Source organism: Coregonus lavaretus, assembly GCF_964263955.1.
Source record: "Coregonus lavaretus genome assembly, chromosome: 20".
NCBI classification, from domain to species: Eukaryota; Metazoa; Chordata; class Actinopteri; order Salmoniformes; family Salmonidae; genus Coregonus; species Coregonus lavaretus.
The window spans coordinates 24,448,753-24,476,473 of NC_140007.1; the positions used below are offsets into that span (position 1 = coordinate 24,448,753).

Sequence of the window (27,721 nt, forward strand, 5' to 3'; positions counted from 1 at the left end):
CTACTTTGTCTAAGGGTGATGTACTTACAGAAACGAATTAACCCCTTTTAGTGCAGATTGTCTCTCAGGGTTGGGTAGCCTATGTACTTGGGTATGTGAGAGATGGAGGGGTCGGGATGACTCGGGTTTGTCCTTCATTGCGGCACATTTTGACTCATGTAAAATAGAGAAGTAAAAAGAGAAGTCAATTTGCGTAACCTCATTTGAGGTTTGGTAACTTCATTTGAAAACCTGCACCATATTATCTGGAGTTGCAAATGTTTCAATTTCATTAACCATTGTGACCCAGTCTTTGAGTCATTGATTATAAAACCCATTGCCAACCTGGTATTAATTTAAAAACGTCATTTTATCCTTTATTCAGATCATGAGATTACAAATCTTTCCCAAAAGAGACCTGTTTAGATCATGGAAAGCAAAAGATCACAGAAACAACATTGTTCAATCTGTTTTTTCTCAGAGCCTGAAATTAAGTCTTGCAACATTGACAGGAATTATTTGAACATATTTTATTTATTGATGAAAGACCAAACAAGCCACTGGTTTTTCCTCATTTGGTTTTTCTTATTTACAGCCGGTAAAATATTTCAAACACAATACAAATACTTGGTAGGTAATTCATGTCAAACTTTAAGATTAGAGGAAATGGGAGTTTTGGATATTTTATAAAGCATGTTTCACAAATATTATCATAAATGATAATAGAAAAAAAATGACTACTGCAAACAAATCATACTTAAAATCTGTACAAGCATTTTTTTGAACATCCATAAATTGCCAGAGGAAATGGAGGAGTGGAAATTCCAATATGTCTTTAAAAAGTCCAGTTTGCCAGATACAGACTAATTTCATTTCTATTTTACAATAACTAAAAGAGGCAAAGGATGAAATAAACGTGTAAATGTGTACAATAGGTCCTGCATTTCAGATAAGGAAGACAAAATCCTTTCACTTCTTGACCTTTTCTTTTCCTTTTTTTAACACTGATTCTCACTTGATGTGGAGCATCTTTTCATCTGTTTTTAACCGCTTGCGTTTAGGTTGCACAAATTCATCCTCTGAGTCTTCTGTGAGATCTGCCTCCTCTCCCTCTCCAACTGGGGCCTCGGGCTCCTCTGGTACCTCGGGAAAACTCTCCTCTGGGTAGAGCTCCAGCAGCCTCTCCTCAAAGTACAAACTCACTGCTTTCCCTGCCTGTGCCACCTCCGAGTCCGCCTGCCAGGAGGGAAGGAGGGGGAGAGTATGAGGAAGGTGGGGTGTGAGGGCATCATTGAACAGGAGGGAAGAATGGGTAAGGAATGGGAGGGGAGGGGATGGAGTACACTAGAGTGGGTTAAAAGGTCCAATGCAGCTGGTTTTTTAAAATGTTTTATCTCAATATCAAATCATTTCTGGGTAACAATTAAGTACCTTACTGTGATTTTTTTCAAATAAAATGGTAAAAAATAAGAAGGAAAAAAAATAGCTTCTTAAGCAAAGAGCAATTTCTCAAGCAAGAATTTTGCTTGGACTGTCTAGAACTAGCTGTTATTGGCAGAGAGGTTTGGAACTCTTTATTGGTCTAAACAAATTTACCCCAAAACTCCTTCCCACCAAAACAGGCTGAAATTTCAGGCGGTCTTTTCAAACAGCTCTTACACTAAAAAGGCATTATCATAATTTTCACAATATTATTCTAACCTCAGTGTGGAAATACATATAAAACACAGGAAAACCACGTTTTTAACAATCCAAGTGGCAGGTTGGGCAGCCAAACCTTTCCCCTCCATGTGTATTAGAAACAGCTTACCTGCACATTACTCTGTTTCTCCTCATCATAAACCTGGATTATTCGAGACATCTAAAAAAGGGGTGATAACAGTACAATAAAATACCAAAAAGCAGAAGGGGGGGAGGGCAGGGGGATTTCACAGCACAGACAGGTTATAGGTAACAACCATGTGTACTGTCACTAACCTAGGTCTTCGGCCTAAGTAAAATATACCCCTTATTGAACTGGTGTCCAAATGTGGTTTGTGTCATCCCTCCATAAACTTTTGTTTCACTTACTGTCTAACTTAAGAAGGTTGCAGTTGCAGACCTTGGGTAAATCTTGCCATTACTTTTCCCAACTAGTCTAGTGTCTTTACCTACGGTCTGTCTTTACCTGGCTGCTTCAGCCTGTTGAGAGAATTCTGAACAGCATCCATGGCCTTGCTGTGGATCCTGGCATATTCCTGGGAATTACGTCTTTCAATTTCTCTCCTTGCTAAATTGGTTAGCTTGATTTACTAGCCTTGACACTGACGGTCCCTTCACTGATATCTAGTAAGTGTCCCTTTAAATCTTAAATTAGCATATATAACACATTGAGCTGGACCGTTGACTACGTCAACTGCAACCAGTAGGAAACCTTTTAACGTTACCTCCACAACTCAGTTCCTCATTGATTCTCTCAATGCAAGGTATTTTCCATTTCAAATCACTATTGAAAATCTAAATCACCAAATTCCTTGTAAAGCATCTTTCCCCTAAACACATCACTCAAAAACATGTCCAGAGAGATTCAATTAAGAAAGTAAAAATTGACACCATATCAAAAGGTCCAATGCAATGAAGATCCCACACACGGGACAACTTTTGCATTCGAAAAGTCCAAGTATTTGGGTTAGTATGTATTGAAAATATACACGTTAAAGGAAAATTCCACCCTCAAAACGATATTTTGGTATTTGTTTCATTAGTCCATTGTTGATATAGTCCCAAAATGTTTTGCATGTCAGCAATCAAGTTTTCAAGATATAACTTTCAAAATATAGAAATACAGCCGTATGATGCATTTACCAGCTGTATTTCTATTTTGGGACTATATCAACAATGGACTAATGAAACAAATACCAAAAGATAGCTTGCCCAAGATATTAAAGGAAAACTCCACCCAAAAAACTATCAAGTCAAGGACAAACTATCTATCATTGATAGAAACGGTTAGCTATAAGGAATACAGACAAAACGGAATGTATTAGCATTTTAAAGGTAATCTGGCTGCAAGAAAGCATCAAGTTATTTAGAATGACAAAAATCTTGAATATATTGTGACAATAATGACAATAATAGTCAATGCTTTATAGATGTGCTTGTTTTGTTAACTCATAAGTAAACAAATCAAGAAGTCTTATGGTAGCAGGCGATATCACTGCTTACAAAATAACTGACCAGGAAGACATTACATTAGTGGCCATGAAAATATTTAGGTTGGAAAATCAGCACATAGGCAAATTAGTTTTGCAACACCACACTCAAAACAAACAGTCTAGTGTGAGTACACAGTAACTGCATCCGGTCATCCAGTGTTAATCCCTGTGGGTGCCCAAGTTCATGCAAAATGGTGTGATAAGGATATCAACATTCTGCATGGTGCATTTCCACTGCCCGCATACAGGATTAGTGTGCATGTGTTCTCCTGCATCCATTAAACTATCACTCAGCCCCATCTCATCATGCATGGAATTCATGCCCACTAACCTCGTTGTATTTGGCACAGTTGCTGAAGACCAGGCGCACGTCCGAGACAAACTCTATGGGGCTCTGGTAGTGCTGGACATGCTTCAACTGTAGCTTCTGTTTTACCAGGGTCAAGTCCATGGGCTTCTTGATGATCTTGTGGTAATTAGGGATCTGGTGGGAACACCATGGTTAGAGAGCCATATTGGATCATTCATTTATTATACAGAACATTATGGTTATAGCCACAATGCTGAAGTAAAGTTGTGCTGTGGGCATAGGGCAGGATCAATAAACCAATCAATCTAATTTATTTATAAATACAATGTATTTTTTAAATCAGCAGTTCACACTAAGTGCTTTTACAGAAATCTGGCCAAGACCCCAAAGAAAGCAATGGCAGAATCAAGAACACAGTGCCCAGGAAAAAGTCCCTAGAAAGAAAAAACCTAGAGAGGCTGTACTCTGTAGAGGTGTTGAGTACATGTGGCCATCAAGGTCAGATAGAATACAGGTGGCATTGCCTTTTACATGCTTGTGATACTTACAGAGGGAGGGACAGGCTCCTGGAACCCCTCGCTGAGCTCATGGCAGAAAACATACAGCAGGAGGCGCTCACACCTCTGCAGAGAGAGAGACAGAAAGAAATAGAGCGATAGAGAGGGAGGGGGTGAGAGAGGGGTGGTTAAGCAGGAGAACATTACATAAGTGCTTAACATTCCTCAGCTAGGACACACAGAGAGAGAGAGAGAGAGAGAGAGAGAGAGAGAGCGAGAGACATTGAGTAAGAGAGAGAAAGAGGAGAGAGAGAGAGATGAGGCATGTGTCCCTCTGTCTGAATGCAGCACTTAAAGATGAAAGAGTAGCGCATCAGGCTTCATGAGTTCAAGCTTACTAAATACAAGTTGTCCGTAATTCACATACTCCTTACTAAGAGAAGTGTGATAAATTAACTCATACTGATTTACTCCTCAAATGTGACGGCATCTAAAGTCAACTGAAATTCACTGATATAAGTAGTGGGGAAATGCATTGAATTGACAGTGGCAGTAGTAACTACTAATGCTATGGGAAAGTCCTTTCAACTGTAAGCAGGGAATGCCATGTTCTAGGTATTACAGGTGGATGGTTCCACTGACCCTCTGGTCCTCAGGACTCAGGCCCTGCTCACTGTTGTCCTTCTCGCCACGAGGCTCGTCGTCAGGCTGGTACTCCATCTCCGGGCTGGCCAGGCTCCGGCAGAACGTGCACATCCACTCTCCACTGAGGGGGGAAACCCAGAGAGAAAATGTGAAGCAATAACCTAGATATATAGGCATATACATGGGAGAAAGATAGCCGATGTGTGGCAAGCTATCAGCATCCAATGTTAAAGGGCTTATATGTTGAAATATTAATTAAATTAATTATCATTCTGACACCTAGTCAACGCCAGCCTGTGTGTATGCATGCATGTGTGGATGTATCAGGGGCTCACCTCGGAGAGCACTTCAAGGTAGGGATGTGACAGGTGATGTGGAAGACTTTGGGGCAGCGGTCACAGCAAAGCAGCTCTCCCCCGTTGTTGCACACGGCGCACCAGTCCTCATTGGGGTCGTCATCCTTCCCTCCCGCCCCACTCTGGTTGGTCCCCTGTGCAGTGCGTGGAGTGCGCACGGCAGCAGACGCAGCTCCCTTGCTGTTGGTCAGTGGGGCGTCTGAGGCCTTAGTGGATGGGCTGGTGCTAGGGGCTTTGCTAGGCCCGTTGGCCCCGCTGCAGGCCTCCTGGTCCTGGGGCTCAGTTTTGACGTGCTCCCCCAACTTCTTGAGGGCGTCCTGGACAGAGGAGGCGGAAGCCATGGAGCCCAGCACGGGGAGAGGGGGAGTCCGGCTGATCTCGGGACTACTCATCTGTGAGACAGACACACACGTTAAAAAAAGCTGAACGCATTCAAGTGGGTTAAGTACATTGAGAATTCTGGTGTAGCACCAAGAAGTGAGGCCGAAACGTCCTAAAAAATGTTAACCTCTCACCATTACCAATAACAGGGGAGGGGGGGAGGGGGGGGGGGGGGGTTGATCTTTGTGCCTCTAACTCACTCATTATTATTCATGATTATCTGTAATCATGGTAGCATCCACATTAAATGTAGAAGTGTTCAGAAACATATTATATTCTTATTTACAATAAAAGTGACTCCAAAATGACAATACATTATTCACCTTTCAGTTCCTATTGGGCAAAACATAATCCGAAACAACCAAAACAAACTGCAAATGCATCCAACATGTTTGTCACAAGCTTGAGGTAGTCATTGTGTGCAAGGAATATGGGACCAAATACTAAACTTGACTACTTTAATACACTATAAGTGAATTTGTCCAAATACTTATGACTTCTTCAAATGGGGGGACTAGATATATAAAGTGTTTTCATTTCTAAATGGTAAAACATATGTAAGAGAATACCCTGGTGACATTCTGTACTGTCACCTCATATGAAACATTTGATCTCAAATCCAAAATGCTGGAGTATAGAGTCACATTTAAACATTTTAGCTTCACTGTCCAAATAAATACGGAGGAGAATGTACATAGCCTCAGGTACATAGATACCTGCTAGATTAAGATCAAGGTACTGACAGGCTAAAAGGAGGTGAAAGAGCTGGGCAGTTAGAGGTGTGTTACCATGCACGCACTCCTCCCTCCATCCTTCCCTCGTTCAGTTTTGACATTGGAGGAGGTGGTTCCTGAGAAGCCACACTCCTTCTCGATTCCGGGCTCCTGCTTGACTTTAACCTGCTGTTCCATTGGGGCGCTCGCTGGCACTGGCCTCCCCGCAGAGCCACAGCTGAGGACACAAACGTATACACACACACACAGTCAAGACCTCCCTTACAGTCATCCATATACTTTTACATGTATACCAGTGAGAGAAGGACTCATTGGTCAGGAGTGACTAGCTTGCTCTATGGTGCAATATCTGCATTGCTACCTTCTGCCCATCCTATGGATGTTCCACAGTTTTATGCAATAGCGTCATTTGAACTTTCCACGCAGAGGTCTAGTGCTAAGCCTGTGTGTCATCATTACCTGCCCCTGCTTCCTGTGCTGGATGTACTGGATGGCCGTACGGGTGTGTGGGAGTTTGATAAGCCTGCAGGTGGGAGACAGACAGAGAGCAAGGATGAGGCAGTAATTAGGGTTGAATATTTTCCTGAAAATAAAAACAATTTCCTTCCTGAGAAAATTGCAACCATACCGGTATTCCTGTTCAAACTGGAAATGCTAATTAAAGCAAATAATACCAGCAGAAAAAAAGATCTGACATGATTATAACACTGTAAATGGAGAAATATGGATTTGAATCTAACGGTTTCTTGTTGTATTTGCCAAAATTGAATCAACTCAAAGTTCTGTCAAAGTCACCACGCTATTTTGTTGATTTAGGCCTACAATATTACAAGGTTATTAACCAACAACCTGGTGAAAATTACATTTCATTTTAGCTTACCTTTGCCTGAAAGATGTCAGCCAACTTGTTGGCACTTTTCTCTCCCCTTGCACCTGGCTATCAGGGGAATTTCATAAGGGTTGTGGCTGTTTTTACTTAATGATAACCCGCTTATTGTGGAGACTGTCACAGGGAACATATCCAATTCCAGCTAAACAAACATAAGAAAATAGGCCTAGTAGCGGAGATTCAGCAGCACCATAGTAGTGGAGATTTGTGAATGTGGAGATTGCCTTCAGTAACTGCGTTGAGACATCGCATGATAGTCGGCAATGCAATTATAAAAGTCATGCAAGTAGACCAAGTTATGTTTTCTATTGGAGACTTTACGTCAAGTAGGCTTAATATGGAAGGCTGCTAGCGTTGTGATGACTAGTCTAATGTATGAATGAAGGCAGAGAGTTGATAAGTCCGGTTCATGCAGCTATTCGCACATGCATATTTTGTATTTTTGCATTAGTGCGGCATTACATTTTTATATTATTAGTCCACGGGACCGTTCAATATATTTCTCGGGAAACGGAAAGGGGCATGGTCGGGAAGTCCAGGGACACCGGTATTCAACCCTAGCAGTAATATAGAAGTCATGTAATACAAAAGATTATCTTCGTAAAACGTGACAGTGATATATGAGCACTTGTTTTTGACAAATGATTCAAAATCATAGATGGGATTGAAGCTGTGTGTGTGTGTGTGTGTATGCGTTGTAGTCCTCCAGTACCTGAGGAGCCAGGCGAGTGTGTGGAGAGTCCGGGGGAGGGATTCATGTCCACGGGGGGCCACAGGCCTAGCTGAGGGTATGTGCTGGCTGAGATCCAGCGACTCAGGAGGGCGTCCAGACTGCTGGAGCCCGCGTCTTCCAGCTGATTGTGCCAAAGCATCCAACCACAGGAAAATAACACAGAATTAGTGGTCATTTTCAGTTCACCTTGAGACCATTTCTGATGAAGAATCACCATGTACAGTGCCTAGTGACAGCCTATACACCCTTCGCACATGTCACATTTTGCTCGCTTAAATTAAAATCTAACAATGGATAAAAAAAAAAAAGAGGGATTTTCCCCCCAACTGATCTACACAAAACTAGTCCACACTTTCAAAATGAAAATTATAAAAATTAAGACTTGTTGATTGCATTAGGTCTTCACACCCCTTAGTTAATACTTTTGCCAGCAATGTAGCTCAGTTGGTAGAGCATGGCGTTTGCAACGCCAGGGTTGTGGGTTCGATTCCCACGGGGGGCCAGTATGAAAAAAATAATGTATGCACTCACTTAACTGTAAGTCGCTCTGGATAAGAGCGTCTGCTAAATGACTAAAATGTAAAATGTAAATAATTTTGGATAAGGCTCCACCAACTTTCCACAACTCTTGGGGCAACATCTATCCATTGTTCTTGGCAAAATTGCTCAAGCTCAGTCAAGTTGGTTGGGGATCATTAATGGACAGCAATATTAAAGTATTGTCTCTGATTGTCATGCAGATCTAAGTCAGGGCTGAGATTACACCACTCAGAAACACTGAACACCTTGTGGAAAGCCATTATGGTGCATCTTTGGACTTATAATTTGGATAATTGTCACCCTGAAAAATACATCTCTATCCCAGTGTAAGGTCTTCAGAAGACTAAAGGCATGCTTTCATCTGTGCTTTGCCCCTTTCACAAAACTCCCAAGTCCCTGCCGGTAACAAGCATACCCATATTAACATGATGATGCCGACACAATTCATGAAATATATGAAAGGTTCACTCTGATGTTGTTGTTTTTTTATTTGCCCCAAACCTAAAGTTTTGCATTTATGAAAAAAAGTACATTTGTTTGCCATATTCTCTTACAGTATTCCTTAATGGCCTTTTTGCAAACAGGAAGGATGATTTGGAATAGATTTTTTTAGCACATGCCACATACAGGCCAGTGATGTGGAATGAATGCAGTGTTGTTGATCCATCCACAGATTTCCACAACCCCCTAGAGTCGATGTACGCGGCCACATGGAAATCTAATTAGCATAATAAAAAAATCTCCATCAAAATCTGCCAGTTTAAGCTAGAGATATGTTGTTTTGCATGGGCTGCATCTCAATCCACTGCATCCGCCAATGTCAACCTTCCGCATCTGCTGTGAAAGGTGGCAGAGCTAGATTGTGTTTGTCAGACCATGAGACATCCCGAAAATCTGTATTCTCGCGAAAACGTCTGTAGCATCCAAATGGTTTGACCGCTCTATGGAAAGATAACTCATGAACACTGTGTTATTCTCCGTTTTGCTCTACGACGCAAATAGGTCTTCCAAATGGGCAATGACCCCAAGAATACTTCCAAAGTTGTGCCAAAATGGCTTAAGGACAACAAAGTCAAGGTATTGGAGTGGCCATCACAAAGCCCTGACCTCAATTCTATAGAAAATGTGTGGGCAGAACTGAAAAAGCGTGTGCGAGCAAGGAGGCCTACAAACCTGACTCAGTTACACCAGCTCTGTCAGGAGGAATGGGCCAAAATTCACCCAACTTATTGTGGAAGGCTACCCGAAACGTTTGACCCAAGTTAAACAATTTAAAGGCAATGCTACCAAATACTAATTGAGTGTATGTAAACTTGTGACCCACTGGGAATGTGATGAAAGAAATACATCTGAAATAAAATAATTCTCTCTACTATTATTCTGACATTTCACATTCCTAACTGACCTAAGAGAGGGAATTTTTACTAGGATTAAATGTCAGGAATTGTGAAAAACTGAGTTTAAATATATTTGGCTAAGGTGTATGTAAACTTCCGACTTCAACTGTAGAAGCTGTTATTCAATGTGTTTCTATGGGCTAATAGCAATAAGCCCAAATTCAATGTTACGTCAAATAAATAACAAATTATACCTTAAGGGGTCCTAAAACTCAAAATCAAATAGCTAAATGATCCTTGGTATGACAATCTTAAAACAATTCAATATGTTAGCTTAGTAGTTTCCATTCTCTTCCTTACCGCAGTTATGAAGGACGGTCAGATCCTCTCAGTACCCAGGTGATACGATACACCATCAACAGCTTAATTACTATACTCAAAGGGTTATTCAGTGCATTGGAATGATTTCATAACCTTCCCCTGATCTGTCCCAGTCTACAAATTCATCCCTGACAAGTTTTTAAAGCACTTTCGTGGCTTTGAGGTTAAATCATTGTTTGACATTTACTATACATCTGAGGTACCTTAGAGACAGAAGTTATTCAAAAATTATGAAAACCATTACTTTTGCACACAGATGGACCCAATTAAAAGTAATTGTGTGATTTGTGTGTAGACCTATGCAATCAAGATATATTTTTTCCCCAAAAAAGTATATCATTTTTATTTTACTTTGAAAGTGTGGAGTAGGTTGTGTAGATCATTGGAGGGGGAAATCCCAATTCATTTTTTTTCATTTAAGGGAGAAAACGTGACAGTGCAAAGGGTGTGTAGACTTTCACTAGGCACCACATTTGAGTTGACCTGAGTTGAGCCAGGTTCCCATTCCGCTCCCTACCCCCTTCCCCTACCCCTAGCTCCTTCAATGAGCAAAAATAGGAAAGGACCAGATGGGTATAAAGCAATATGGCAGAAGTTACATTGAATATTAATCATACAGTGCATTTAGAAAGTTTTCAGACCCCTTCCCTTTTCCACATTTTGTTACCTTACAGCCTTATTCTAAACTGGATTAAATGATTATTTTCCCATCAATCTACACACAATAGCCCATAATAACAAAGCGAAAACAGATTTTGTAATTATTTTTGCAAATGTATTAAAAAGAAAAAACAGAAACACCTTGTTTACATAAGTATTCAGACCCTTTGCTATGAGACTCGAAATTGAGCTCAGGTGCATCCTGTTTCCATTTATCATCCTTGAGATGTTTTTACAACATGATTGGAGTCCACCTGTGGTAAATTCAATTGATTGGACATGATTTGGAAAGGCACACACCTGTCTATATAAGGTCCCACAGTTGACAGTGCATGTCAGAGCAAAAACCAAGCCATGAGGTCGAAGGAATTGGCCGTAGAGCTCCAAGACAGGACTGTGTCAAGGCACAGATCTGGGGAAGTGTACCAAAACATGTCTGCAGCATTGAAGGTCCCCAAGAACACAGTGGCCTCCATTATTCTTAAATGGAAGAAGTTTGGAACCAACAAGACTCTTCCTAGAGCTGGCCGCCCGGCCAAACTGAGCAATCCGGGAAGAAGGGCCTTGGTCCTCTGTGGAGATGGGAGAACCTTCCAGAAGGACAACCATCTCTGCAGCACACCACCAATCAGGCCTTTATTATAGAGTGGCCAGACGGAAGCCACTCCTCAGTAAAAGGCACATGACCGCCCGCTTGGAGTTTGCCAAAACGCACCTAAAGGACTCTCAGACCATGAGAAACAAGATTCTCTGGTCTGATGAAACCAAAGTTGAACTCTTCGGCCTGAATGCCACGCGTCACGTCTGGAGGAAACGTGGCACCATCCCTACGGTGAAGCATGGTGGTGGCAGCATCATGCTGTGGGGATGATTTTCAGCGGTAGGGACTGGGAGACTAGTCAAGATCGAGGCAAAGATGAACGGAGCAAAGTACAGAGAGATCATAATATTATTATTATTATTATAGATCCTTGATGAAAACCTTCTCCAGAGTGCTCAGGACCTCAGACTGGGGCGAAGGTTAATCTTCCAACAGGACAATGACAACCTAAGCACACAGCCAAGACAATGCAGGAGTGGCTTCGGGACAAGTCTCTGAATGTCCATGAGTGGCCCAGCCAGAGCACGGACTTGAACCCGATCAAACATCTCTGGAGAGACCTGAAAATAGCTGTGCAGTGACGCTCCCCATCCAACCTGACAGAGCTTGAGAGGATCTGCAGAGAAGAATGGGAGAAACTCCCCAAATACAAGTGTGCCAAGCTTGTAGCATCATACCCAAGAAGACTCTAGGCTGTAATTGCTGCCAAAGGTGCTTCAACAAAGTATTGAGTAAAGGGTCTGGGTTATTGTGTGTAGATTTATGAGGTGAAAAATACAATTTAATCCATTTTAGAATAAGGCTGTAACGTAACAAAGTGGAAAAAGTCAAGGGGTCTGAATCCTTTCCGAATGCACTGTATTACTCACACCTATCCAATCCCATCAGATCTACAAAAAGCAAAGAGGTGGGGGCCAGGAGAAAAGGAGCGGGATGAGAATAGAAGCAGGTTTGGTGAGATTTGGAGGTACGTGACATGTGCCTGCTCCCTGAGGGCTGTGTGTACCTGAATGGGAGGGATGTCTGGTAGGCAGGGCAGGTTCTCTGGGTTGGTGACGGATGGGATGAGCTCGATGGCGCCCACTATGGGGCTGGCGGGGCCACGGTGGGCATGGGCGCTGGCCATGCTGGCACTGGTGGGACTGGTGGGGTTGGCTGGGGTCACATTGTGGAGAGAGGCCACTGGGAAGGGTCCAGCATGACCTGGGTTAGAATGCTACAGGGAGAGGGAGGGAGGAGGTCAAAAACTAGAGATTTACAACAGCATTGACTATTCATTATTGTTCAATTCTACCAGGTCTACGACGTGCTGAAAGGTAACTTTTGGAAGCATAATCACTAATCATGCCCATGCAACACAAAACACAACTACTATTTAAGTACAAGTAGAAAAAGTGCCAAACCCCTGTTAGATGTAACAAACGAAACCTGTGGTGGCTCATCTCAGAATCTATAGTCAGCTAAACACAAAAAGGTACCCATACATACACACTCAGTGAAAATCCTACTACAAAATGGCGACAGTAGTGCCAATCACTCACACCGGTTTCTGCATAAAACATATCTATTGTTTACTGTATTTGTTATTATTCTAAGGATATTGTCTTTCTGATCAATTTCCCTTTTGGGGAGTAATAAAGTATCTATACCTCCCCTCAGGGACATAATGTGAGTGGTGTAGTCTGACCTGTCTCTGCAGCTGGGGCTGCATCATTGGGGGGTACTGCTGACCGTTGGGCATGCGTGGCTGGGCGCTGGGGCTGGGCATGCGGCCCTGTCCCGGGGCGAGGCGCAGGTGGTGGGGGGGGTACATGAGGGGACCGCCGTTCATGGGGCCCCTCTGCTGGGCCTGCATGCTGATGAGGCGCGGGGGCTGGGGAGAGACCGTTAGACTTTTACATAAAATTGCATTGTAATTAACTAAATCCTTAGAGCAACAGATAATATTGATTACTATTATAGTTCCACTATGTTATGACTGTATAACTATTTTCTGTAAATAAAAAAGTGAACCTGGCTTGACAAATGTACTCCATCAATCAGTGATGTAATGGTCAAAAAATGATTGGTGAGTAAATTAACACTACCTATATTTTCAATGCATTTTTTCGCAATAGGTGGGTAAACGCTTGTGCAAAATAAAAAAGGTGCGTAAACAGTGTTTACGTATGTTTACCCTTCACTACACCACTGCTATCGATGGGAACAACGGTACCCTAAAATAATCAAAAAATGCTGTCCTCCTCAGTCTACCTGTTGCTGTACCATCGGAGGTCCACCCTGCCTGGGGTGCTGCTGGGACATTTGGGAAGCGATACGCATCTGCTCCTGGATCCTCTGTTGGTGCTGCTGTTGGTGCTGTTGTTGGTGCTGCTGCTGTTGTTGTTGCTGTTGTTTCTGCTGGGCGAAGGCTTGCTGCTGCATGTGCTGCAGGCGGAGCTGAGCCAGATTGATCTGCCCCGGGTGTTTTCCGTGGCCTGGGTGGCCATGGCCCGGGGAGATGGGTCCCACCATAATGTTGGGAGGGTGCTGAGCCTGGGGCATCTTCTCGATTACCAGGTTCCCTACAGTGGGAGGGGGAGAGAGGGGAGGCTAAGAGTAAGTGACTGAGTGTATGAAGATTCCCCTAGACCAAGGCTGTCAAACTAGGCCGAATTAGGTAAGGAGGGCCACACTGAAAATATGTTATATTTTCTAACTATCAGAATTTGAGAGAGAAAAACTGTCTTCTATCCATCGTTTCTTAAATTCGATGCTCCCTGACCTGTCTAGCTTTCATTTCGGTGATTATTAACAAGCTGGACACAGTCAAGAAACTATGAATGTAGTTATAATTTCATTTCATTACCATTTCTACACAGTTTCGATTGGATTTAGACATTTCAAAGTATATTGAGTGCGTCCCCGTCCCCCATCTCCCTTTCTATTAAATGCTTTATACTGTACCATCGGTGACCAGAAACAGATGTCCTTGCATACTTCCCTGCATGTAGAGTAGTAAACCCCCAAAACCCCATCACAGTCATAGGGGGGTCCTCTCACCTAGGTTGACCACATTCTTGGCCCAGAATGTGGGGTCACAGAAGAAGCGAACAGAACCATTAGCCTGAGGCACTGGTTCCAGTCCAGCCTTCAGAACCTTGCGCAGCTGGTAGATGATCTGAAGAATGAAGATATTGGGATGTTGTTTGTAGGTACTATATAGACAATATACTATATACAGAGGATCGATTTAGGATAGGGCAACCGTCATAGCTTCCGCATATAATATAGTGCACTCTTTAGCCTTTCGTTGCGGAGAGCTTTTCCCTGAGTGTGTGTGTGTTTATCTGTACTCCGTACCAGCCTCTTGCTGTAAAGCAGCGCGGTGCTGCTGCCGCTGTTAATGGCAGAGTGGGTGAAGTTGAGCACGTGGAGGATCTGCCTGGCCAGGTTAGCGATGTCTGTCTGCTGGGAAAACAGCTTCATGCTCCTCTCCTTAGTCACACTCTGGAGGACCAAGGGACAAACGGTTGGGAGAAACCTTACATTTTAGTCAATTAGCAGACACTCTTATCCAGAGCGAATTACAGGAACAATTATGTTTAAGTGCCTTGGACAAGGGCACCAACTGATTTCAGTCTGTTCGGGGATTCGAACCAGTGACCTTTCGGTTACGGGCCTAAAACTCATTACTGCTAGGCTACCTGCAGCCCACTAGGCTACCTGCCACTACCAACAGGCAACCACCTATGTAATTACTATGTAATTAGGGTCAAGCATAACCCCTTTTCTATTCAATTAAAACGGTATCCAAGTAACATCACAGAATAAACTTCCCATCATCTGGCAATGTAGGAGCGAGATTAAGTTCATAGTGATTTATTAGTATTCATGTTTCTCAATATATACAGTACTAGTCAAAAGTTTGGACGCACCTACTCATTCAAGGGTTTTTCTTTATTTTTACTATTTTCTATAATAATATGCCATTTAGCAGACGCTTTTATCCAAAGCGACTTACAGTCATGTGTGCATATATTTTTACGTATGGGTGGTCCCGGGGATCGAACCCACTACCCTGGCGTTACAAGCGCCATGCTCTACCAATTGAGCTACAGAGGACCACGTTCTACATTGTAGAATAATAGTGAAGACATCAAAACTATGAAATAACACATATGGAATCATGTAGTAACCAAAAAAGTGTTAAACAAATCAAAATATATTTTATATTTGAGATTCTTCAAAGTAGCCACCCTTTGCCTTGACAGCTTTGCACACTCTTGGCATTCTCTCAACCAGCTTCACCTGGAATGCTTTTCCAACAGTCTTGAAGGAGTTCCCACAGATCCTTAACACTCTGCGGTCCAACGCATCCCAAACCATCTCAATTGGGTTGAGGTCGGATGATTGTGGAGGCCAGGTCATCTGATGCAGCACTCCATTACTCTCCTTCTTGGTCAAATAGCCCTTACACAGCCTGGAGGTGTGTTGGGTCATTGTCTTGTTGAAAAACAAAATGATAGTCCCACTAAGCCCAAACGAGACGGGATTGCGTATCACTGCAGATTGCGTATCACATGCTGGTTAATTGTGCCTTGAATTCTAAATAAATCACTGACAGTGTCACCAGCAAAGCACCCCCACACCACCTCCTCCATGCTTCACGGTGGGAACCACACATGCGGAGATCATCCATTCACCTACTCCGCGTCTCACAAAGACACGGCGGTTGGAACCAAAAATCTCAAATTTGGACTCATCAGACCAAAGGACAGATTTCCACCGGTCTAATGTCCATTGCTCGTGTTTCTTGGCCCAAGCAAGTCTCTTCTTCTTATTGGTGTCCTTTAGTAGTGATTTCTTTGCAGCAATTCGACAATGAAGGCCTGATTCACGCAGTCTCCTCTGAACAGTTGATGTTGAAATGTGTCTGTTACTTGAACTCTGTGAAGCATTTATTTGGGCTGCAATTTCTGAGGCTGGTAACTCTAATGAACTTATCCTCTGCAGCAGAAGTAACTCTGGGTCTTCCATTCCTGTGGCGGTCCTCATGAGAGCCAGTTTCATCACAGCGCTTGATGGTTTTTGCGACTGCACTTGAAGAAACTTTCAAAGTTCTTGAAATGTTCCGTATTGACTGACCTTCATGTCTTAAAGTAATGATGGACTGTCGTTTCTCTTTGCTTATTTGAGCTGTTCTTTTACCAAATAGGGCTCTCTTCTGTATACCACCCCTACCTTGTCACAACACAAATGATTGGCTAAAACGCATTAATTCCACAAATGTACTTTTAACAAGGCACACCTGTTAATTGAAATTCATTCCAGGTGACTACCTCATGAAGCTGGTTGAGAGAATGCCAAGAGTGTGCAAAGCTGTTATCAAGGCAAAGGGTGGCTACTTTGAAGAAACTAAAATATATTTGGATTTGTTTAACACTTTGTTACTACATGATTCCATATGTGTTATTTCATAGTTTTGATGTCTTCACTATTATTCTACAACATAGAAAATAGTAAAAATAAAGAAAAACCCTGGAATGAGTAGGTTTGTCCAAACTTTTGACTGGTACTGTAGGCCTAGATACAGTTCATTAGTAGATGCTGATAAAAACACTGAAGGCCTGTTTCCCGAACCCTAGATTAAAAACCTTAATTGAAAGTGTGTTTGAGTCCAGGACTAGGCATAATCTGGCTCTAGGAAAATGGGCCTGAGAGCATAAATCTTCTAAATTCAAAGGGTTCTGAAGAGAAGTTTAAATACATTCCTTGCATAGGTTTCATAATGGCCTTACCTCAAGCTGCTGCAGTAAACACTTGCCCTTCTTGTTGATTTCGTTGATAAGAGTGAACACGGCTATCTTGATCTCATGCTCCACCTTCCTATGGGTCTCAGTAACTTCCTTTAGCCTGGATGGAAACGGGGACACACACAGTCACTCAAACTACAAACACACTAATAAACAATAAAATAGCACTTTGAGAAAATTGTGCAACTTCCAGCATACGTTTACTGTGAACACTGGGGCTGTACCCGCTTTAAGTTACAGTTTTAATAGTGGTCAAGTAGGCTACTGTGGCTATTTGATCATAATGTAGGCCTACCAGAGTGGCCTACCATAAAAAACAATGGAGAAAATGCATCTCATAACATTTGAACATGGATATAGCTGTTCTATCATTCAGCCTACAGTAGCAGCCAATGTGTGATGTTCAATGTAGACCTACAATCAAATCAAATGTTATGTCACATGCGCCGAATACAACAGGTGTAGACCTTACAGTGAAATGCTTACTTACAAGCCCTTAACCAACAATGCAGTTTTAAGAAAAATAAGTGTTAAGTAGAAAATTGATAACTAAAAAATAAAAATAAGAGCTGCAGTAAAATAACAGTAGAGAGGCTATATACAGGGGGTACCGGTACAGAGTCAATGTGCGGGGGCACAGGTTAGTCGAGGTAATATGTACATGTAGGTAGAGTTAAAGTGACTATGCATAGATAATGAACAGAGAGTAGCAGCAGCGTAAAAGAGGGGGTGGGGGGAGGAACAATGTAAATAGTCCGGGTAGCCATTTGATTAGCTGTTCAGGAGTCTTAAGGCTTGGGGGTAGAAGCTATTAAGAAGCCTTTGGACCTCGACTTGGCGCTCCGGTACCGCTTGCCGTGCGGTAGCAGAGAGAACAATCTATGACTAGGGTGGCTGGAGTCTTTGACAATGTTTAGGGCCTTCCTCTGACACCGCCTGGTATAGAGGTCCTTGATGGCAGGAAGCTTGGCCACAGTGATGTATTGGGCCGTACGCACTACCCTCTGTAGTGCTTTGCGGTCGGAGGCAGAGCAGTTGCCATACCAGGCAGTGATGCAACCAGTCAGGATGCTCTCGATGGTGCAGCTGTATTACTTTTTGAGGATCTGAGGACCCATGCCAAATCTTTTCAGTCTCCTGAGGGGGAATAGGCTTTGTCGTGCCCTCTTCATGACTGTCTTGGTGTGTTTGGACCATGATAGTTTGCTGGTGATGTAGACACCAAGGAACTTGAAGCTCTCAACCTGCTCCACTACAGCCCCGTCGATGAGAATGGGGGCGTGCTCGGTCCTCTTCTTTTTCCTGTAGTCCACAATCATCTCATTTGTCTTGATCACGTTGAGGGAGAGGTTGTTATCCTGGCACCACACGGCCAGGTCTGACCTCCTCCCTATAAGCTGTCTCATCGTTATCGGTGATCAGGCCTACCACTGTTGTGTCGTCGGCAAACATAATGATGGCGTTGGAGTCGTGCCTGGCCATGAGGTCATGGGTGAACAGGGAGGACAGGAGGGGACTGAGCACGCACCCCTGAGGATAAGACTTTTGAAAAAAAACATGCAAGGCTTGACAACCTGTTTATCCACTTGTCTTTCAGACAAGGAGGTGACTGAAAATATTGTTGTGTTGTTTGATGAAAGAAACCACTATACAAAATAAAATGCATTATTATTCCCATACCATTATTACAGAGAATCAGACAAATTATACTACCCTCTGCTTATTGGCTACTTAGCTTTTTCAAGCCTGCCTCAAAATACAACACTACCCCTTTAAGACAAAAGAAAGCTCTTTACCAGACTCACTTTTCAAAGATGTCTAGACATGTACACGTTTTGTGCTCTTGTAGGAAGCAAAAACTCCCCTATTGCTGACCACAAATTATCTATAACTGGGCTAATAACTCACTAACTAGCAAAGGACATGAACAAAATGTGCACACGGGCCTACATGCAGCTCTCGCTGCACAAGTTCATCTACTCACGACCGCTCATGCTGTAAACACAGTTCAGTTCAAAGTAAATGGCACAGCTCCATTTATGGTAATGATCTATTTGCATATAGGCCTACTGCAGCTCTGATCGGTTATACCACACCGGTCTGTGTAGAGTACGGGCTGAGTCGTTCATGTTAATGCAATAGAATCCTACTCCGATGCGTTCTGCCTACAACAAAATCTCTTGCATAGTTAGTTTTGCATACTAACATAGTTAGTTTTATTTAGGTATGTTGCATTGAAAGTGGCTAATATTGCGTTGATTCGTTCACAATTCCACAGTAAAGGGAAACTAACATGGAAAACTCTAGAAAGTTAAGTGAAATTGAATCTCGTGCTTCTCTCCGTTGGCTGGCAGTCCCGGGGGAGCTGCGCAGCAGTCTCGGGGCTACTGCGCACCCGCGCGCTGCTTGAGGGGACATTGTCCTCAACCCATTAACAAACCTGTATGAAATCGCTGTAGGGTGAAATGGCCCCAAGACACTGATCTTGGGTCAGTTTAGCATTTGCCCCACTGTGGTTAAGATTAGGATTGGGGGACAGGAAGCTGGTTCCAGATTTGTACCTAGAAGAAAGTTCCCCCTGCAGCTATGAAGTCGCATTACAAGACTTTCACAGAAGAGATGGGAATGCTGCTGTACCTGCTTGTCACGTGAGAGTGTGAGTAGTGGACGTAGGTCTTTTTCTCCTGCAGTTTGGCCATGTGTGTCTCGATGAAGCCTTTCTGGTTCTGGAAGGCCTCCTCCAGAAATTGGTACCTGAGAGAGGATAAACTTTGTTCAGCAAAGAACACTAGGGCTTAGATCACTGGACGAGATTGCTGCTTTTCTCATTGTGCCCGATCCTCATTGGAGATACACTACCGTTAAAAAGTTAGGGGTCACTTAGAAATGTCCTTGTTTTCAAAAGAAAAGCAAATGTTTTGTCCATTAAAATAACACCAAATTGATCAGAAATACAGTGTAGACATTGTTAATGTTGTAAATGGCTATTGTAGCTGGAAATTGCTGATTTTGAATGGCATATCTACATAGGCGTACAGAGGCCCATTTTCAGCAACGATCAGTCCTGTGTTCCAATGGCACGTTGTGTTTGCTAATCCAAGTTTATCAAAGGGGTAATTGATCATTAGAAAACCCTTTTGCAATTATGTTAGCACAGCTGAAAACTGTTGTGCTGATTAAAGAAGCAATAAAAAATTTCTCGCATGGAATAGCCTTAATTTCTCAGAACAAGAATAGACTGATGAGTTTTAGAAGGAAGTTCTTTGTTTCTGGCCATTTTGACCCTGTAATCGAACCCACAATTGCTGATGCTCCAGATACTCAACTAGTCTCAAGAAGGCCAGTTTTATTGTTTCTTTAAATCAGCACAACAGTTTTCAGCTGTGCTAACATAATTGCAAAAGGGTTTTCTAATGATCAATTAGCCTTTTAAAATGATAAACTTGGATTAGCAAACACAATGTGCCATTGGAACACAGGACTGATGGTTGCTGATAATGGGCCTCTGTACGCCTATGAAGATATTCCATTAAAAACAGCCGTTTCCAGCTAAAATAGCAATTTACAACATTAACAATGTCTACACTGTATTTCTGATCAATTTGATGTTATTTTAATGGACAAAAAAATTGCTTTTCTTTCAAAAACAAGGACATTTCTAAGTGACCCCTAACTTTTTAACGGTAGTGTATGTGAATGTAACACAAAACCAAATGCATTACCATCCACCACCACCGACCAGTATCCACTACAGATTTAGATGCCCTATTCTAAAGATCATTCCTGTGTTGTCTATGCACTGCATGTCCTACCTGTGCTCCTTGTGCTCCAGCAGTTGGCAGTCCCGACAGGTGAGTGTGTCACAGGTTTCACAAAAGAGTTTCAGGGGCTCCTGTTTGTGGACGGGACAGAACACAGGTCTCTGACCCGACGCACCTACAGACTCTACAGAGACCGAGAGAAACAAACGAAAGAATGAAAGAATATGAAATATGGTGAGTGGAAAAAAAGTGAAAGAAAGTGTGAGAGAAAGAATAGAAGCAAGAGAGAGATATATAAATTAATGCTTCAGAAAAGTCTGATAGAACCACAATATATAGTACTGCATGTCAGTGATTCTGCAGCATGGTTGCCATGGCAACAGCAAATCAGCTATGAAGTTAGGAGGCCTGGAAAAACTACACCGTGCTATGAGACAGCAAATGCCTACCCCAGAGCCTCCTCCTTGCAAATAGAAAGTGCTGGCCTACACATGCAACTATGTCAAATTGTCACTTGATATTCCAGGGTACACATTTCATATTGTGTTTAGGTTTGTAGGGCAGTTTACCCTCAGAGACGTCTTCTTTCTTGCGGATCTTGTGGTCCTTGGTGATTTTGACCCTCTGGTGAGCCTCAATGCAGGTCTTGCACAACCACTCTCCACATTCTGCACAGAACCCTATGGTATCTGCGTTGTCCTCACAACTGGTGCACATCTGAATGAGACAAAACACATGTCCCCACTTACACTTAGACACATACTTAGGCTAGGCTACATGCTGCTGATAAAAGGGGAGCTTGTAATAAATCAACCATCCAATTGAATGTAACTGGATTGTGTTATCAATTGTGGTATACCTGTGCAGATTTTTCATCTGAAGTGTTGGAGGCCTCGGTAGTGTCCTTGACAAAGTAGTTGTCAATGATGTCACTCTGTTTGCAGTCTTGACAACAAACTATGCACCGCATCACATTCACTAGAGTAGACAGAGGAAAGATATGAGAGAGAAGCACTGGTTAGGCCTATAGCCTAAGAAGGGGTGAAATTGCCAAAGAAAACATTTGAAATCAGCAAAAAAACAGCATTTTCTCACTAATTGTTTTCATACAGATACTACATAGGTCAGAGGCTATTCAAAAAGCCTATATAGAAAAGAGATGGATGCAAATCATCAAACAGATTAGGCATCACAAGCTGGTTCAACTACATTTTTGAATGATCATTTGTCCCTCCACATGTTCTCAGCTTGTCACAAACACAATGCATTTTTTTTTATGAAGATGAGTTTGATTGTATCTACAGTCTGAACTGTATGGAAAGACTGGTTTCTGGGTAGCCTTGTTTGAGAAAGGTCAGCCATGTCAGTTTTTTACCATTTACCATTGGTTGGTACTTAAACTTAGTAATAATAAAGATGTTACAATTGAATTGGTAAGTACCATATGAATAGCGGACTATGAAATACATTATTTTTACATTTTAGTAATTTAGCAGACGCTCTTATCCAGAGCGACTTACAGTTAGTGAGTTTATAATTTATTTATTTTTTATACTGGCCCCCCATGGGAATCGAACCCACAACCCTGGCGTTGCAAACGCCATGCTCTCCCAACTGAGCTACACAGGACCTAAGTAGGTGGGTGCTACATATTGGTGGTAGATTTAAATATATATATATATATATATTTTTTTTTTAAAGTATTTAACTAGGCAAGTCAGTTAAGAACAAATTCTTCATTACAATGACGGCCTACACCGGCCAAACCCGGACGACGCTGGGCCAATTGCGCGCCGCCCTATGGGACTCCCAATCCCGACCGGTTGATGAGGCAGTTTCCCTTTGAGGGTTGGGAAAAGAGTTATATAAATCCATTAAATTATTATTATTTATTCTGATTCACCCCAATATTTCCTATTATTTTCAAGTTTTCTGAATAATGAGGTAGCTATGCTCATGCAAGATATGTAAATCAGTGAGCTATATCATAAGTGGGCAATGATATGCATGTTGAAAATACATAACCCTAAATGTTGAATACATAATCCTTAACTACTCCACACTTAACTCCTCTCAACTCCCTTAAACCCATCAATTAAATCCCCTGTACATCACTGGATGCAGCACAAACCAGCTCAGACCGGTTTGAGCCAGTATATACTGGCTCGGGCTGCACACAGCCGGTTTGTGTAAGCCCCAGCTGCAGGGGGCTGTGAGTGATTGGCTGTGAGTGCAGCTGGAGAGGGTTTGTGAGACCACACCACCAAGGCTGATCTGATCTGCCACTGCAGCTGTGACACTTTCAACTGCGGCAAGTCAGGGCGCATGCACACAGACATTGCAGTGCACACAAACATTGTATCCAAATGCAAAATCTATTTCATGGTTGGTTATTGTTACATTATACTGTTTATATGACCTAAATAACAGGTGAGGCAGAATTTCATGCATGAATGTCTGAAATTGTAACATGGCTATCAGACTAGGGGAAAACTAAGACAGCCAACATTAAAGCATAGCCTAATTTTGTGGCACCGGTCATGTCTGACCTTTTTAGTAGCCTATATGTGGATGACACTGACAATTTTGTACCATTAGTCCACATGTTTGTTTATTCAATGGTTAGGCCCTCCAGCTACAGTTAGGCTTACTGGTCTACATGAAATCTAAACCACAAATGCCACATTCACATAAGCGATTTATGAGGGCAAGGCAAATAACCCCAAATATAATGTTGTATGATTGGCCTAACACTTAATTTGTAAATAAAAAATGTATAGCTTCAAAATATTTTTAAAACCATGATATCGATCTCATGTACTGCAATTCCTTGCATCCATAGTTCAATCGTTGAATTTGAGTTTCCCCCAACCCAATCCCTCAGCTGTAGGTAGGCTATACCAAACCAAGTGGCGATTTTGTTCTTTTTTGTAGACTTTGCACACATAAATAAATATATGATGGCATTGTAAACAGTTAGGCCTAAGTCTACTGCTCTTATTTAGGCTTCTGTATTTATGTTTTGCATTGAATTCATCCGATCTTAGCCATGTTGATAAGACAAAGTGGGTCTTAATAATTTAAAAGAAAAAAGCACAGCCCTTGGGTAGTTCTGACCACAGTGCCCAAAATGCCATCGGCATTGAATAGGCAAGGCGTAGCCTGGTCCCATATCGGTTTGTGTGTATTTTTAAAAAACATTTTATTTAACCTTTATTTAACTAGGCAAGTCAGTTAAGAACAAATTATTATTTACAATGACGGCCTACACCGGCCTAACCCGGACGACGCTGGGCAAATTGTGCGCTGCCCTATGGGACTCCCAATCACGACCGGTTGTGATACAGCCTGGAATCGAACCAGGGGGTCTGTAGTGACGCCTCAAGCACTGAGATGCAGTGCCTTAGACCACTGCGCCACTCGGGAGTGTATAGCCAACCACTATGGTAATTGTCAATGCCAAAACGTTGGTATGTCAATGACCATAGGGGTTGGCTGCAATACGCACAAACAGATCTAGGAGGACCAGACTAGGCTAGGTGTAGGCTGAAGTGTCATAATGGCATCTTCCAGAACGCAACGGGTGCTGACAAGCAGAAAGGGTAGTGTTCCTGGGCCATTATCAAGTGTCCACCAATAGAAGGTGAAGAACTAGGTCACAACTAAAATGGGAAACATTTTACCTTGATTTCATGCCAGAAATAATGCTGGAATTATGTGTTCTTGGTTGCCCATGATCTTAACCTAGGCCTTAATAACTTACCCATAAAATGTCTGTAAATGAGTTCTGAATGTCAATAGTTAGCCTAGGGTTAATGTATCAAGAACGGGTTTACTAGAATTGACCATTGATAGAGTAAAAGTAAATAGTAATCCAAAGTCTTGCCTAGTCAGAAATGGGCCTAATCATTATTGCAAGCTGGAAAATGTTGGTTGGTTGACTTCTTTGGACATAACTGTCTATGTGAATCAAATCTGAACTGGAAAAATCTGCTAAATGACTTGAATTAGTATAGCTGGAAAACATATGATTTCTTCCCAGCAAGCAACCAAGAGCACAATGTTTCATCAGTCATTTGATTTGTCAATGGCGTTATAGGCCTATATCTTTAAGGTCCAATCTCACATGGATGTCCTCTCACATTGTTTGGCCTACTCCACATGGATCAATTTGAGAAATGGATCATTGCATCTTTCCCATATCAACCGCAGACAGACCCATAGCCGGGTAGGTTATTTGGTTGCCATAGTGGTGGGCTCAAAGAGCCCCTCAGACTTGAAGATCTGAGATTTATCATTTGAACGTCCTTTGACAGAAAACAAGCTCTTTTCCATATCCACCGATCTTCCAACATTTTTACTCCTGGAAGCCTTGCTAACAGAAGTAAAACAAAATGTGTGTTCTGTCTGAAGACATGCACAAACTTACAACAATCACGTCACCCGGTCCCAAAGCAACACCATAACAGAATTTTGGGGGCTTACCAAATATGAATGTGGCTTGTCTTTATGTGGGCATAGTAGTTCTGGTGTAATTGTCATGCAAGGATAATGCTCTATGGATGGACAAACTTCCCACCTTGAGGAAGGATGGAGAAACTGAATTTTGGGTCTTAGGCCAAGGCTCTTTACAGATAAGACAAACTGAAAATAATTATACCGTGGGGCACGTGATATTCAATATGAATACTCTTCTGGCATAGACCTATCAGGCCCAGGGGCTGTTGACTATTCAGTATGCTATGTTGCACTCCCATTATTAGCTAGGTTAGGCCCAATGTGAATCATTATTGTAATGAGTCACAATGTGAGTAATATATCTATCTCCATATGACATCTAGTAATTAGTGAAAAACAATATTATCCTGAAACTTTCCATCAAGTCGATTTATTTGCATGTCATTACGCTTGCTGACCATTGGGCTGCTGCCTGGTACTCAATGTTTATACACAATTGCTGGTACAAATAATCTATGACCACTTCAATCAAGTAGGCTACACTCACCTTTGCCCAATATTGGACTAAAGGAGCCTAACGTTACTCCTTAGTCCAAGGACCTTGCATGTTCTGTTTAAAGGGCGAATTTGATCTGGAAGCCAAAACAGACAAATACTCAATCTTAACGTGCATCTATTCTCAATTGCGGTACGGTTCTAGGAACATAACATTCTTTACTTTCATATAAAATATTTTCACAAATGCAAAATACACACTTACTGTACACGGTTTTAACACAGTTGCAGCCGACAGTATTTTTCAGTGACAACACGTTTGTGGCATCCGTCTTCCGTTTACACACAGGTGTTCGGAGATGCAGATAGCTAGATAATTAGCACAGGTAGTCAGTCCACTCTGTTTTCCGTAAACAAGCGCTGTAACATGGAAATATGGCCGTGTGGGAACCCTAACCCTATAAAAAGGTGTGTTATTATTATTTATCGCCGATATGGAAGATAAAGTCCTTATACTTTCAAAACCGTGTCGCAAGTGATGTGTGTTAATGTTAAGACCGATCGTCGCGACTCTTGACAAAACTCCCCACTACAGAAGACGCCTTCGTCCAATGACTGTAATGTGATGGAACTGAGAGTCATGATCAAGGGCTACACTCACCTATGTGGGTGTCTGGCTGACAAAACTCCCCCCTACAGAAGAAGCCTTCGTCCAATGACTAATGTGATGGAACTGAGAGTCATGATCAAGGGCTACACTCACCTATGTGGGTGTCTGGCTGTCCGTTCGGCCCGGGAACCTGTACGGTAACTTGTCGCTCTGGCTGGGGGATACATTTCAAGCAAAATGAATGAAGACACGGTAAGAGTTTGGGTTCACAGTCACGGGTCTGGAGACTTTGTTTACACACAGCGCACGTATCCATAAGGTTTATTGGGGTGACGGGGTTGGCTGGTGGAACCGTCGGCGGTGGAGACATTTCTGTTGTGAATGCTAGTGAGGTTCCAGCAATGTCCCCAGCACCCGAGGACTCGGTTGTACCCCCATTGGTGTTCCCAACTGGACTGCTGCTAGTGCTGCCTTCCCCCCCTGCGCCCGCGCTGTTGCTGCTAGCGTCCCCTCCTCCGCTAACGTTAGCGTGTGTAGACATCTGAGAAACATTATCTTGGGATTGTAAATCCTCTCCTTCTTTCGAATCGGGCTCTATGACAATCACCGAATTCACATCTTTCAATTCGGGGTCTCCGCTATCCTCTCCCCGAGGTTCTGAATCTAATTTGGAAGCGCTCTCGATATCCTCTTCGCCTTTGTTGTCCGCCATCTTCCTTCCTCTTTGAACCGGGAGAGGCTATAGGGACACGCCTGGTGCCCAAATTGATGACGCAGCTGAGAATCGAGTGTGGAGACGAATGGATTCGGTTCAGTCAGTCGTCCTGATAAGCCCTTACCAGCTAGTTTATGTTGGCTAGCTAGCAACAACAGCAGCATGGCGCAAGTTACAACTTGTTAAAGAAAGCGAGGTTTATTTCGATGGGCGAGGGAGAAATAACTTGTAGTATTGGTCACCATCTCCAATTTGTTCCATCCCACTTCATTTTATTTCGAGTAGGATAGCAGCCTACAGGATAAATAACTTGTAATATTGGTAGTAACCACTTGGATGTCACTAATACATTATATACTGCTCAATCGGAAGAGTATACGCTGCAACACAACACCGGGCACAGTGTCCTTCGTTCCTGTTTGCCGCAGGAGAGAGAAGTAGCTAGATAGTGTGTAGATAATATCAGGCCAGGATGACAGCTAAAGCACATTTATTGTAGTGATTTTCAACTGAAATGTATTGTAAAAATACGAACAATTACTCTTATAAAAACGGAATGAGTCTGAACACCCCCAAATCCCAACTTCGGCAGACAAATTCTCGCTGAAGTTTCTAGCCGTAATCATAAACTAGCTAGCTGTCGAAGCGCT

General features: G+C 42.5%; 1 protein-coding gene across 1 annotated transcript; it reads right to left on the bottom strand.

Annotated features, from left to right (window-relative positions):
• Nucleotides 1–332: 332 nt before the first annotated feature.
• On the bottom strand, nucleotides 333–27,071 carry LOC311147467 (E3 ubiquitin-protein ligase TRIM33-like). Its single transcript, XM_084184170.1, has 20 exons — nucleotides 26,510–27,071; nucleotides 21,653–21,771; nucleotides 21,363–21,510; nucleotides 20,845–20,977; nucleotides 19,670–19,786; nucleotides 17,018–17,132; nucleotides 14,580–14,726; nucleotides 14,280–14,397; nucleotides 13,491–13,801; nucleotides 12,925–13,110; nucleotides 12,244–12,453; nucleotides 7,698–7,839; nucleotides 6,556–6,619; nucleotides 6,151–6,313; nucleotides 4,961–5,373; nucleotides 4,623–4,746; nucleotides 4,032–4,106; nucleotides 3,505–3,657; nucleotides 1,790–1,840; nucleotides 333–1,215 (listed from the first exon to the last, which is right to left on the bottom strand). Exons 1-20 carry the CDS (start codon nucleotides 27,066–27,068, stop codon nucleotides 991–993), a joined length of 3,573 nt encoding a protein of 1,190 aa, XP_084040296.1. The 5' UTR covers nucleotides 27,069–27,071; the 3' UTR covers nucleotides 333–990.
• Between the last annotated feature and the right edge of the window lie 650 nt (nucleotides 27,072–27,721).

Excerpts from the sequence above, each read along its gene's own strand:
- LOC311147467 (XM_084184170.1), bottom strand. The coding sequence starts at position 27,068 with ATGGCGGACAACAAAGGCGAAGAGGATATCGAGAGCGCTTCCAAATTA. Across the intron at positions 19,787-20,844 it reads CTGGAGCACAAGGAGCACAG|GTACCAATTTCTGGAGGAGG; the intron begins GTAGGACATGCA and ends ATCCTCTCTCAG. Across the intron at positions 17,133-19,669 it reads CACTCTCACGTGACAAGCAG|GCTAAAGGAAGTTACTGAGA; the intron begins GTACAGCAGCAT and ends GTTTCCATCCAG.